This window comes from Hyperolius riggenbachi, chromosome 2, assembly GCF_040937935.1.
Source record: "Hyperolius riggenbachi isolate aHypRig1 chromosome 2, aHypRig1.pri, whole genome shotgun sequence".
Lineage (NCBI taxonomy): Eukaryota > Metazoa > Chordata > Amphibia > Anura > Hyperoliidae > Hyperolius > Hyperolius riggenbachi.
The window spans coordinates 157806558-157821862 of NC_090647.1; the positions used below are offsets into that span (position 1 = coordinate 157806558).

At 42.1% G+C, this 15305-nt stretch overlaps 1 protein-coding gene across 1 annotated transcript in view; it reads right to left on the reverse strand.

Annotated features, from left to right (window-relative positions):
• The window catches only part of LRRC63 (leucine rich repeat containing 63), a 74175-nt gene that overhangs the window by 46350 nt on the left and 12520 nt on the right, over positions 1-15305 (reverse strand). The window contains exon 4 of the mRNA XM_068265212.1: positions 11204-11308. Within this exon, the coding sequence (XP_068121313.1) occupies positions 11204-11308 (105 nt within the window). The remainder of the gene's footprint in view (positions 1-11203; positions 11309-15305) is intronic.

A 15305-nucleotide genomic window follows, 5' to 3' on the forward strand; every position in this document is an offset into this window, starting at 1 on the left:
TGCTCTCAGAAGCCATTTACTGACAGGAAAGTGTTTTATTTTTTTTTTATATATACTTTATTTATCATTTTCATTTAATCCTTAAAATTCAATATCGCTTATTACATATAGATGTCACGTAATATCTTAACACATTCACTTATCACAAATCTATAAATAAATATGTATGTATCAAAATATAAGAAACTTAATTATCCCCTCTCCGCAACATCATAATTTCTAAAAATACATATATATTATTTTAGATAGTCCACAATGTATTCCATCATACTTCCTTCCATACTTCACTCACACCATTCATCCTTCCCAGTCATAAACTGTGGAGAGCCCGAGAGAGGGAGGAGAGGGAAGGCAAAGCCTACGGGGGGGGGGGGGGAGGCATCTATTCAGAGTGTCCCGTCCAGCCCCAGCCTAATCATATTACGACCCTCCCAAGATCTTCCTATATTTTCCTGTTTCTGTGAATTTAACCCATTTCTCCCATATCGCCTCTCCCTGTTCCTCTGTTCCCTGTAAACAATGAGTTAATTGCTCCATTCTAAATATATACGAGATTTCCCCAAGCCACTCCGCAACAGAGGGGGGATCTACTGCTTTCCAGTGTCTCCCTATAAGTACTCTAGCACCATCTATTAGATGGCGGATTATGGACTTCTTATAGCTACCAATACTCCAGTTATTAAGATGCAGAAGGAAGAAACCCGGGTCGTCTGGCGCCTCGATCCCCGTCACCTCCTTCATTACTCCCCTGACTCCTTCCCAGAAGGGTCTAATATCCTTGCAATCCCAGAATATATGTCTTAAGGAACCTATATCTTTTTGACATCTCCAACACCTCCTATCAGCTCCCCGAAACATCTTTCCCAATTTCTCTGGTGTATAATACCACCTTGTTAATATTTTGAAACCCATCTCCTGTATTCTAGCCGAGATAGACGACCTATGTGCCCACATTAATACTTTCCTCCATTGTAGATCCGTGATATCCCTCTGCAAATCCTCCTGCCATTTATTTCTAATAGCCTGTGTATGGTCCTCCTGTCCATTTAACATTGCATACATCCGGGACAACACCCCCTTCTGTGGCCCCTCCCTTTCACATATGTCCTCAAATCTAGTATTCCTCCTGGAGAACTCCTCCCTCGTGCCCCTCGCACTCAGAAATGACCTGAATTGTACTAGGCTCCAGAAATCCAGACCCTCTCTCTGCATAGATCTTTCAATTTCAATCAGTGTCTTCCACTATCCTCCCTCTATTAACATACGTGCTTGTAGTCCCTTCTGCCCTCTCCAATTAGGGTATGCCTTTTTTTGCATCCCAGGGGCGAATTCCAGATTATCCAGGACAGGTAATAGTGGGGAGGGATAAGCCACAGGTTCCATTCTCTTATAATGCTTATATAAAATTTTCAATGTATGCCTTAGCAGTTCATTTGCCGGATGTGAGGGGCAATACTTTGTCCCCATCCAAGGTATATTTCTTAACGGTATATTTTCCAACTCTTGCTCCAAATCTACCCACCTCTTACTTTGTGTGGATCTGTGCCAATCTACGATCCTACTAAGGATGGAGGCTATATAATATAAATAAGGATCTGGCACTGCTAATCCTCCATTCTGTCTGGGTTGTTTCAATAGTCTAAAGCCTATTCTGGGGGGCTTTGCCCGCCATATAAATCTCAGGAAACTTCCTCTTATTTTATGGAAAAAAGATGATGGTACCGCAACTGGGAGGGTCTGATATAAATATAAAAGTCTCGGCAGGATGTTCATTTTTAATATACTTACCCTCCCCAGCCATGAAAATTCGGGCTTATTCCATCTCCTTAAATCCTTATCTATCTCCTTCTCCATTTCTTTATAATTAAACTGCACAACATCCCTAGAGTCAACCACCACTTTAACCCCCAGATATGTCAGGGTCCTTGAAACCCACCTTATTGGGAAGTTCTCTTTAATCGAATTTATATCTTCCAAACTCATCCCTACTCCCAAGGCTTCACACTTATCCCAGTTTACTTTAAAATTGGTTAAAAGCCCATATTTCTTAAATTCTGCTAACAAACATGGTAATGTAATTCTGGGTCGGGTGAGAAAAAACAGGAGGTCATCCGCATATGCAGCAATTTTATGTACCTCCCTTCCCACCTTTATCCCTGTTATGTCTACATTTCCTCTAATATGTCTCAGCAGTGGCTCCAACGTTAGTGCAAAAATTAGCGGAGAGAGGGGACAACCCTGTCTTGTTCCATTCTTTATTTTTAATGGCTCTGACAGTGCTCCATTTATCTTAACCCTGGCCCCAGGGGAGGAATAGAGTGCCATAACATATGCTCTCATCCTATCTCCTAGGCCAATTTGCTCTAATATCTGTTTAATAAAGTCCCAGTCCACCCTGTCAAACGCCTTCTCGGCATCAGTCGAGAGGCACATGACAGGGATGGACTGGGCTCTCGCATATCTCATCAGAATCAAGGTCCTAGTGGTATTATCTCGTGCCTCTCTTCCAGGAACAAATCCTGTCTGGTCATAATGTATTAAATTCGGCGCAATCTGAGCTAGGCGTCTGGCAAGAATTCTTGCAAACAACTTCAAGTCCACATTTAACAGCGATATAGGTCTATAACTTGCACAACTTGCTGGATCTTTATTTTTTTTATGGATTACTGTAATATGAGACTCCAGGCTGTCTCTGCCCAGTTCTCCCCTTTTGTCCCCACTCTCCGCCAAAGTACACAATGCCTTCGCAAGATGTGGTCCCAATATGTCACCAAATTGCCTATAATATTCGATCCCAAATCCATCAGGACCAGGTGACTTTCCCAATGGGGTCTGCACTATTGCCTGTTTTATTTCTTCTACTGTGATTGGTCTATCCAACTCTTCCCTTTCCTCTGAAGAAATACCTGGTAGACCTGAGTCAACTATGTACTTCTTCATTCTCTCTATTCTATGTTCCCTTCCTTTTTGTGACTCAGTTTCTGGGAGTCCATATAAAGAGCCATAGTATTCCTTAAAGACCCGTGCTAGAGATTCATTTCTCATGTGTTTCTTGGAGGTAGCATCCAATATATATGGGACATAATTAGAGGTTTGTTGAGTTCTCAACGCCTTAGCTAACAGTTTACCTCCTTTATTCCCATGTTCGTAGAACACTCTCCTACATCTTTGCCCTATATATTTTGCTTTTGAAATCAAAAGGTTCTTAAGTTTTTCCCTCTCCGCTGTCAGTTCCCCCAACACTTCTCCATCTAATAAGATCTTATGTTGTCTTTCTAGGCGTGTTATATTATTTAATAGCTCAACTTTATCTTTTTCCCTCTCTTTTTTCATCCTACTCCCCTCCTGTATTAATATCCCCCTAATGACACATTTATGCGCCTCCCACACTACCGTGTGAGAGACTTCTCCCGTGTCATTAAGTTGGAAATAGTTCTGGATATTCTCCTTTATCTTTTCCTTTACTTCTTCTTTTTGAATGATAGCAGTGTTTAATCTCCAGCAATGCGATTTTACATTAGTATCTCCCAAATCTACCTCTATATAAATTGGTGCGTGATCTGAGTCTGCTATCACCCCTATCCTTGTATTAATTGACAGAGATAGCAGATTGTGTGACACTAGGAACATATCTATCCGCAAATAGGACCCATGGGGAGGGGAGTAATAAGTATAGTCCCTAACAGTGGGATGTTGCACACGCCATATATCTAGTAGTTGATTCCTCTGCAAAAGGCCTTTTCCTCTCTTAATCACCTTGTATGGAAGAAAGGCTCTTCCAGTAGAATTATCTATCTGAGGGTCTAACGTAAAATTAAAATCCCCTCCCAAAATCACCGATCCCTCTGCAAACCCCTCTAGCTTACTCACAAGCTGTTCTAAGAATCCAATTTGTTTACTATTAGGCGCATATACAGCTCCCAATGTAAGCTTTTGTGTATTAAAGATTCCTTTTACTAATAGAAATCTACCATTGGGATCTTGAAAAATATCAATATTCTCAGTGGCCACCTCTCTTGATAGAATGATTGCGACCCCTTTTCTCTTTACATCCCCCACACTGCTGTAAAAAGCCTGGGGAAATCTCCAATTTGTTAATTTGGGATGTGAAGGTCCCCTAAAATGGGTTTCCTGAATAAATGCAACTTGTATTCGTTGTTCATGCAATTCTCTCATTAAACTTATCCTTTTCTCTGGGATGTTAAGGCCGCGGGCATTCAGGGACATACACTTAAGTTGTTTCATATATCTCCCCCTCCTCCTCTCCTCCTCCCACAACTCCACCACCTCCAACTCCCCGCACACCTACACACAGTTCCCAGTTCCATCCATCATCACCAGTCATTTGATCCTTCATCTCTCTTACTCTCTTCACACAAACCCTCTCATTCCTCATCCTCTCCAGTCCTTTCATCTTTCTCCTTTGCAGACCTAGTCCACAAAAGCCTTACTATAGGCCTATTGGGTCAAGATTCCCTACTGGGATCCACAGTTTGTGTCCCCTATATGTTGGTAATACTACCCTGTGGGGTGAAGTTCCGTCTCAACTAAGGAAGCCCACTCCGCCTCCCGGTCCAATTCTCCCCCCAGCTCCGCTTCCATCACACAAAAAAAAAAAAAAAAAAAAAAAAAAATTTCTTTAATCTCTTTCTTCCTTTACCAAATGGGGATATATTCAAAAGCTCAAATAACATCTTCGCTATATTCAATTATATTAGATTACTACGTGACTATTCCTTCCTTTATTTCCTAGTCATCGCAAACATTAAATTATTACCCACCTTACTATACCTAGATGGTGTCACCCCACTGACAGCGTCTTCTTAATATCCCCAATCATCTATCCTCCCCCCCCCCCTCCACTCCCTCCGCGCCCACCAACTTCCATCTTCCGCTGTCAGTTAGGATCGTCAGCCAAGTCATTATACTCCCTATGCTCTTACATCCATATGCACATATCTATGTGCAAGCACATATACAAGTCCATATACACACATATACCTACCTACCTCCACATATCTCCTCTTAGTGCACTTCACCTATATGTTTTCGTGTCCTTCATTCCCACTAGTGCATCATTTGTTCAATATATCTCCATGTTTAGTCTTATGAACCTCCATCTCTAATCCAATCATTTTTACCTCTCCTTTCCTATTAATAATTCCTCAGTGTATATCCTAGTGCAAAGTTATATTACCTTTAAAATCCCTCATCTAATTTAATTCAAAATTTCCCAGTGATATAACCCCCCCTCTATTCCGTCTAGTATTAGGTGTATCTTCCCTTCTATAATACTCTCTCCCTCCCCTCAACCTACCAATCCCTCTTCAACCACCTCACTATCCTTTTCTTTTTATCTATTCAAACCCCTATGTGTCCCGCACAGTGCTACTACACTTCAATTTTACTCATTCCTTTCTTTCTGTGACTCTCTCTCTATAGTGTCAATTATCTCCTCCCTCTAGAATATTATGTCCAACATCCCCATCACATATATAATTTCTAATATGTGCTATTTCCCCCCATAATTCTAAGTAGTGATGAGTGTAACCTATACTGTCTATAAATTCCCCCCATCTCCCCCTAAATTCTAAGACCCATTCCGTGCCATTCTCATTCCATCTCCAAATATCCCCATACCACATTGACTCACTTTTTCTTAATCAGCATTTATCTTAGAAAAATCTATAAATACTCCCCTCACGGTGAATAGCGACAAATACATATAAAGACACATCCCCACCTCCCACCCCCTCCCCTATGGGGTGAGTCCCTCCCGCCCCACCCTCCAGTGGCACACCCCCCCTCTCCCCCACATCCCACACCCCTGTAACCAGTCCACCTTTATAGTTCAATATAATTTTCGTAATGAGCCCTGTCATACGCAGGGGGCGAGACTCCTCCAGGCATAAACAGGGTTAATCAAAGAACAAATAAACAGAGCAAGGAAACAGGCTGAAAATATCCCATCATCTCCCTCCACTCCCCTCTATTATACAATCATCTCCCCTCTCCCTACTAATTTCAATTCAGTTCTCCCCTGTGGTAGATCGCATCTTCTCTCCGTCCCCTCCCCTCCCCCACCCCCCCAGAATCTGCGATATACCCCTAAGGGGGATCCACATTATCCATATGGTCAACATATAATCACATCTCATTAATTCAATGTCTAATAACATCAGGCCAAACATCCACTTATGACCATTAACTTGATCTTTGTTAATCACATTCCCGATTATCCCCCTCCCCATTTGTGAGAAGAAAAAAAAAAAAAAAAAAAAAAAAATCATTATGTTCATTTCTTACTCCTCCTACTCCCCACTGTCCAGGGGGCATTTTAACTATATCCTAGGAGTCTATTATAGCCATATAAGGACAACAGCAAAAGAAACAAAAATAAGAAAAGTCTTCAGTGGCGCAAGAAAAAACAAAAAACCAGCTGCAAGGAGAGAAAAAACCGTTTCCTCAGCAAGGAAAAAACAGCAGTCATATTGCTTGTTACTAATACTTGCGATTTCGTCGTCCACTCTCCATAAAGTCCAGATCTGGTTTCCACTCAGGAATCTCAATCGGGTTCATTTCCAGAAACCGGAACAGATCCGGTAGATCAGATGGATGTCTCAATACAAACGTCCGTTCATTCTTTCTGACGATCAAGCTGAAGGGAAATCCCCATCTGTATAGCGTTCCCTCTGCTCTCATAACTTGTAGAATCGGTCGTAGGGCCCTTCTCTGCTGCAATGTACTCGTTGTCAGATCTTGATACAGTTGGATCTCATCACCTTCATGGTTGATCTTTCCCTGTCGCCTCGCCGCCTCCATTATAGCCTCTTTTTCCTGATAGTAATGTAGACGACATATAATGTCTCTTGGTGGCTCTAGCAGTTTTGGTAACTGTCTAAGCGCTCTGTGGCATCTTTCTATCTTGATCTGCTGCTCTACAGGTCTGTCCAAGATCTTATTAAAAAGAGTGGCCACCGTCTGCATCAGATCCTCCGGCTTCACTGTCTCTGGAAGGCCCCGCACTCTAATATTGTTACGTCTGGCTCTGTTTTGAGTGTCTTCCAATTGATATCGCAGTACATTATTATAGGCCGCCTGCTTCTCTCTAGTTGCAACTAGGTCCTGTATCTTCACCTGCATCTCTTTCACGTCAGTTTCCAGGCGTCCAATTTTATCATTTGCCTCCTGTAGGTTTACCTGGAGCGTTTCTATCTCTGCTTTGGTCGCCTGGAGTATCTTTTCAGTCTGCTCCGCCATGTCTTGTTTCGTTGGCAGATTCTTTAGATGCCTCCAGATCTCATCCAAGCTCCCCTGCTTCTTAGTCAAGGATGCCTGCGGCGGTGTAGCCGGTACCGCTGACTGCACGTGTTTCTCCGCCATATCTGCGGCAGTGTGCTCCACTGAAGATTTAATCAGCAGGTCTTTTACGGAGCGCTGTGGGGTCTTTTGTTTGTCCGCTATGCTCTCCTGGGTCCCCTTCCGTTTGCTGCGGCCCGTCATCCCCCGGATTTTAGCAGCGGGTCGGAGGTCTCCCTCCCTCAGCGTACATTTCTTCAGCCAGCGAGACTCATGGACCGGGAGGAGCGTCGGAGCACGCCCCCTACGTCATCACGTTGCGCTCCCTCCTCAGGAAAGTGTTTTATGGCTAAAATTACTTATCTGTGATGGTTCTGCTATAGTCTGCCCCAGTCCCAACCCGGACAGAAACTGTCACTTGCATACCTGATGTTTAACTCTTTCAGACAGAGAAAAAAAAAAGGAACACAGCCTAGTTATTTGTGTGCTTGGCACTGTACATACACATAATAATAATAATCCAAACATTTGTATAGCGCTTTTCTCCTGTCGGACTCAAAGCGCTCAAGAGCTGCAGCCACTGGGATGCGCTCAAAAGGCCACCCTGCAGTGTTAGGGAGTCTTGCCTTGAACTCCTTACTGAATAGGTACTGACCCTAGCCAGGATTCGAACCCCATGTCTCCCATGTCAAAGACAGAGCCCTTAACCAGTACTCTATTCAGCCACTTCATACACATGTCTATCTCATCATGTCACCTCGGTTATCCTTTAAAGAACAAATTAACGTAACTTTCTCCACTTTTAAGGAGTATGAGAAGCACAACACATTAATATCTACCTTTTCACACCTCATAAAGCCGCTTTATACTGATGAGGAGCAAAAACTCTGATAGCTCGATACATGTTTTATTAGTATGGCTCTATAAAATGTATAGCCTTTAGGTTCATTTTTCACCCCACATAAATGTGTGTATGGCTTTTAGGAGCATAAACAGACGATTTTCATATTTGGGAATTATGATTTTTATTGGTCACACGAATCTGAGTGATTGGAAATATCGTCTGTTTTACACAGGCAAAATTATATTATAATATTAGGGCTTTTTGGTCTTTTTAAAGTGAACCAGAGACGAAGCTCCCTCATGTATTTACCATATATATCTGTGGGAACATTAGAGAAAACACCTACCCTCCTCAGCCTGCTTGTTATCAGTCCTGATAAAATCCCTGACTGAGCAGTCTGGCTTTGCTCAGGAGTCATTATAGCTGAGTCTGTCTTCTCTGATGTCTTTTCACGCCCAAGCCTGCCCCCTTCTGGATCTGCTTTCCTGTTTTGTATGCTCACAGCATCACAGAGAGCTGTGACGAGATGGGAGGAGCTGCTAATGTAACGGTATACTGAAAAACTTTTTTTTTAATCTATATTTGTTAGTCATACAAGGCTTTTAAAAATGGTGATTTCATTTTGCACACAGCCCACTAAATAATATTCTTTTCTGATGAACTGTGTTTTGCATGGAGTTTTAGTAAAAAAACCCACAAAAAACGGCACACCGGAGCGGCGAAAATACCAGAAATAGTATTTATTTTGAAAAAACTATCGGGGGATATGTTTATTTTATTCCAATGCGTACATACATCTCTGGTGTCCTTTAAGCCCCTTATACTATTCTAGTGGTTCTGAGTCACCAAGAGCTATCTGGGTCTTATGGACTTAAAGGACAACTGAAGTGAGAAGAATATGGATGCCATATTTATTTTCTTTTAAATACCAGTTGCCTGGCAGCCCTGCTAATCTATTTGGCTGCAGCAGAGTTTAAATAATACCAGAAACAAGCATGCAGCTAATCATGGCAGATTATTATTATTAGTATTTAGTATTTATATAGTGCTGACATCTTCCGCAGCGCTCTACAGAAAACACTGCCTTGTCACTTAACTGTCCCTCTAAGGGGCTCACAATCTAATTCCTACCATAGTCACATGTCGATGTATGTATTGTGTAGTGTTTGTATAGTGTAGGGCCAATTTAGGGGAAAGCCACTGAACTTATCTGTATGTTTTTGGGATGTGGAAGGAAACCAGAGTGCCCAGAGGAAACAAGGCAAGGGGAGAATATACAAACTCCTTGTAGCGCTGCTCAGATCTGACAATAATGTCAGAAACACCTGATCTGCTGCATGCTTAAACGTATTATGCTAGGTACACACCATACAATTTTGTGTTAGATAGATGGTTCGATATATAATTTCCGACCTTATTTTTGATCCTTTTTCTGATCGATTTTGCATAGAAGTGAATGGACATAGATAAAAAAACAAAACAGAATCGAATCGGAAATCAATCGGAAAATCGAATCGGAAATCGTTCAGATGGAAAATCGACCAAAAAAAAAAAACCGCATCGTGTGTACCCAGCATTAGAGGCAGTGAATGAGCAGGATGGCTAGGGAACTGGTATTACTTAAAAGGAGATAAATATGGCAGCCTCCAGATCCCTCTCGCTTCAGTTGTCCTTTAAATCACACAGTGATTACAGACAGAATCTTCAGCCAGGTTTGCCACAACTTTTTTTTTTTTTAAACAATCTTTGTTCTGGAAATCACCAAAATGCACAAGATTCACAAAATCACAAGTACAATTTTGATAAAAATGCAATCGCATCACATTGCATTTATGTGTGGTGATTTTCAGAGTGTACAGGCCCTCAGGCATGCAAGTGACAGTTTCACTCTTGCCAGACCCTTGTCTGTTTATAGCGTAACCCTCACTGATATGGAATTACAGCCATAAAAGAAGAGCTACTAACTGCAGAGAATACATAAAAAAATGTCAATAGCTCTTATTTTAGGCCTGGGACTCTAAATAGACTGCCATTGAGCAGAGACAATAAAACATTACATCTACTTTGTAAATGTTTAAACATAAAATAAAACCATGGTACATCCCAGAAAAAAAAAGTAATTTTTTGGGAGTAGGAGTATAGATACAATTGTTTATCTTATCAGTTTCTTTTCACCTCAGGTTCACTTTAAAGTAAGGAGGAGATAAGTGAATGTGTTGGGTAAGACACTAATCTCACAGCATCATTGGAAACCAGCATTGAGGGCTGGAACCCACAGGAGTGCTTTTGGCAGCGTTTTGGCAGCGCTGCGATACGCTAGCACTTTGCCAAAACGCTGGGCTAATGTTAATGGATGGGGCAACTTCCACAGGAGCGTTTGCGTTTCCCAGAAACGCAAACGCAGGACCTGCAGCATTTTGGGAGCGTTAGCGCTTCAATGTAAAGTATTGAAACGCTAGCGGAAACGCTCAGCAAAACCTAAACTGAGCGGTTTTGCTAGCGTTTTGCGGTTCAGCACACTGTAACAAAATGAAAAATAATTCACAGGACCAATCAGGATAAAAACGCGAAACGCGAAACGCTATGCAACCGCTGAACAAACAAATACAATGTTGCAAAACGCGACCGAAACCGCGCATGAATCCGCTTGCAAACCGCTCAGACAAAACGCTAGCGGTAGCGTTTCGCGTTTGCTGATTTCAGTGGGTTCCAGGCCTGAAAGTTTTTATTCTGAAGTGTTTGGAGCTCTACCTACTGGCTGTATGCAGAAAATATCAAATATTCACAGGCATAATTGCACATTGACCTGACTGAAAATTCATTTTATCCCCATCAGTACTGAATATTGTGGATTAGCATATTTCTAAGAGGTAAGTGATTTTTTAATTCTAACATAAGAATCCCTGTTTATAAATATAATACCCTTTGATTATTCAAAAAAAATAAAATAACTCATTTTGAAATACAGAATAGAATATACTTAGATACTAATGACTGCTGTCTACAATATGCATGTTTTGTATCAGTGTAGGTTTGTTTTCCCTTGTGTAGTGCACATACCTTCACAGCGGAGAGTTGTCTTTTCCACAGGAATGGTGCTGAGCACATCTCTGTTGGCCACACTGGTCTCCTGCACATGCTGCTGGTCATAGGAGAGGAGGCTTCCTGCATGAAAGAAACACAAGTTACTCTGTTAAACTGTTTATTTCCTTGGCGGTATTCCCGACCCCAGACAGGACATTTCGGCACGCACTTTTCCCCATGCTTCGCCTGACCTGTGTGCCACCATAGACATAATGCTAGGTCTATGGCCACACTTTAGCGTAATTCAGGTGCTGGCGATAGCCGGACCCCAAATTACTTCTCCCTCCGAGTTGCTGTGACTGGAAGCGGGAATGGTAATTAACACTCCCGGGAATTTGAGCGGCAGCAGGGTGAGCCGAATGACCGGGCACAAAATCTCAATGTACACTCCCGACCCAGGCTCGGGGGAAAAAAAGTCGCTGCAAGCGGTAACCCTGAGCCTAGCCACGGGGGGAATATGCAGAGTGTGCAGCCGATGGGGCATTTAGATCTCACCTCTCCCAGGATCTGGACACTCGCAGCCCATCTTCTTGCAATCCCCCGAGGCTCTACATCTCTCCGGTGACATTGTTATCTATCACATGACAGATTACAATCTCACCATAGAGATAGAACACCACCCAGAGGACAGGAGGAAGAAATGCAGTGCTGAATCCTGGGGAGGGGAGTTCTGTGCACAGGCTGCTAAAGAATCTCTCTGGAGAATGATTTTTTTCTGGATTTTGGGGTCTAAAAGCACAATAAAATTGCACCACATTTAGCCCCTAAAATCTGGAGAAAAAACAAACAAAAACAAACATACCCCCAAAGAGCTTTAAAAAAAAAAGAAAAAAAAAAAAAAGACCAAGGTGAGAAAATCCTAAAGTGAATCCTGCAAGCGAGATGCAGACTGAAGATAGGTGTATAACTCACCTCACAGAACACATTTAAAGAACCACTACATCCTTAATATCTATGTACAGACTATAGAATGCAAAGCACCTCTAGGACTTTCAACAAGATAAATGCCCTTGAGATTGAATCAGTAAATCAAGGTAAAATTGCCATAGGCAAATTACTATTATGTATTTATGTGGGGCTGACATGTTCCGCAACACTGTACAGAATATATTGTCTCGTCACTTTAGACATCCCTCAGAAGGGTTCACAATCTAATCCCTGCCATTGTCATATCTCTATGTATGTATTGTGTAGTGTATGTATTGTAGTCTAAGGCCATTTTAGGGGAAAGCCAATTTACTTATCTGTATGTTTTTGGGATGTGGGAGGAACTTGGAGCGCTGCCTAGACGAGAGAGCAAACCACTACAGCACCGTGCTGCCTGTAGGCAAATAGCACATAGTAATTTTATAGGCATTAACACAATTAACATAACATTTATTGTAAAAGAGAAAGAACCGAGAGCCCATAGTGTAGTATGTCAAGATAATTGGTATAATTGAAACGAGTATGAAATAATACTCACAAACCAGGGTTACCTCCAGGCAACCACTGTGTAGGCAGGTGAGGAGATTATCCTGTCCTCACTCAGGAATAAGAAGTCGCTCTCTGTAGACTCAAAGGAAAAAAAGGGGTAACCCCCTCCACCAAGGGTGGATATTTAAGTGTATTGTAAGAACGAGCAGAGGCGCCAAAAGGGTAAAAACAGTGATTAAAATGTTTAAAATTGCTTGGGAGACAGTGGTGGGCTTACCTCCTATAAGCAGACACAGCAAGCTGTGTATTCAAGACAAGGAATATTTATTGGTACACTCCAAGGGTTAATAGCAACGCGTTTCGCAGGCTCATACCCGCTTCATCAGGCAAAATATGACCTGAGGTGCCAGGTGTATCCCAGACTTTTAGCTGTTGTGTACTCCTATCATATTTTGCCTGATGAAGTGGGTATGAGCCTGCGAAAGGCGTTGCTATTAACCCTTGGAGTGTACCAATAAATATTCCTTGTCTTGAATACACAGCTTGTTGTGTCTGCTTATAGGAGGTAAGCCCACCACTGCCTCCCAAGCAATTTTAAACATTTTAATCACTGTTTTTATCCATTTGGCGCCTCTGCTCGTTCTTACAATAACATTTATTGTGCACATATGCCTCTCACGTTGTGTAAACAGTGTGCATGTTACTTCAATATAGGTAGATACACCAAAGAAGGCGCTACCTGCGCACAGCAATATTGTTTTCTGCGAATATGTGAATATGTCGCCATATCTCTACAAATAGGCAGTGGTGTAGCTAAGGAGCTCGGAGTCCTATTGTGAGGACATATACTGTAGAGGTGATCATTGCCAGCATTGACGGTGGCCTCTCTGCTCCAGGTCTCCAATGGTTGTAACTACTGTAATTAAAACAAAAGCAGAACTGACATAAAAGGCTTCCTCAGTGGGGAAAAGCGGAAGTGATGAATTGTGACAAAATCTGTCAGTTTATAAATATATCTTTGCGACTTAAGTCTAAACTGAGTTGTTTGCTGTAGCGGCAGTACACAGGGATGCTATTCATAATGCCATGGTAACCCTCCTAAATACTAGGCTACTAAATTGTATTTTTAGATCTGTGCTTCTTGGAGGAGACATGTTCACACTGGATTTGTCGGAGTTCAAATATACGTAATTGTTTTCACTTATAAATGCATGGCAAAATTAGTGATGCCACACATCAATTTACCATTTAATTTAATCATGCAGCAGACCTAAAATAATTGGTGATAGTCAATGTGCTGTCCACAGTGCTGATCTAGTGTTTACAGAAAAAAGCCACAAAAAATGTGCAATATACCGTACATAAAAATAAATAAATAAAACTTTTCAACTTTGCTACTCCATTGTCCATGAGGTCACCAGCTTGCTACAAAAGAGATTAAATGCATCTTATGATGTCTTCCACGGAGATCCTCTTTTTGATAAAAATGTATCCACCAAACATGTGAAACATTGTACCTGTATTACTCTTCCCCTAGTACTGTAGGGCCCGTTTCCACTATAGCGTTGCGGAATCGCTGGCGAATCACCGCAGGCAAATCGCATGCGGGTGCGATTCCGCATGCGTTTTTTGCCGCGATTTCGCATGCGATTTCGCATAGGTAAGGCTGTATGCGAATTTAACCATGTCACTGCCTGTGTAAATTAACATTAATACCTATGCGAAATCGCATGCGAATTCGCGGCAAAAAACGCATGGGGAAAACGCATGCGATTTCCCTATTAAATACATTGCGTGCGATTCGCCTGCATTCCACACGCAGGCGAATTCTGAGGGCTCTACCATGCAGATTTTTTCTGCACAGAAAAACGTGCGGGGAAACGCACAAGTGGAAACAGTCCCATCCACTTGTACTGACTGTGCGAATCCGCATGCGGGCAACGCATGCGGATTCGCGATAGTGGAAACGGGCCCTTAGACAATGTTCATAAGAAGCACAGGGAAATCTGGGGCTAGAATCTCCCATTCATCATTAATTGATATAATGTAATGCAAAGGAAAGGATGGACAGAACAACTCAGCGTTCTAATGACATTTTTATATCATAAAACATGCAGAAAAACAAAACCTGAAGCAACCTTACAGTGAACCAGAGATCAAAATAACTAAAGATTTGAGTCCCACACCATCCTCCCGCTGTCTGCCGTTCAGCCCCGGTAACAGCTCAGTCGTGTCCAGTCTGGGTCTTCTGCGCATGCGCAGGAAGCCCAATGGTAAACCTGGTTCAGATCGCACATCACTCTTACATACACCCACAGTTAGATTGCCTAGAGCCCGATGTTCTCTGAGTCTGTCTGTACCCTCTACATGTACTCTTAACAAGCACTAGTTTGATTTATATTTAACAACTACTTTACAGCTATTTCTTACGTTTAAAGTGCTTGTCTGGTGTGCGTGAAAAATGCAGATGTATGCTAATGCTTTAAAGTTAGAATGTCCCAACACAATTTGTCAGTTTAATAAGATTTACTGGAACCCTATATCAGCTGGGTTGCAGAGCACAGATCTGCCCCATTGCATAAAATAGCCTTTTCTATATCAGATAGAGAAAGGTAGAAGCCTTTTTCTGCAAGAGGCAGGGCTCCAGTGAATCTTAAAGCCC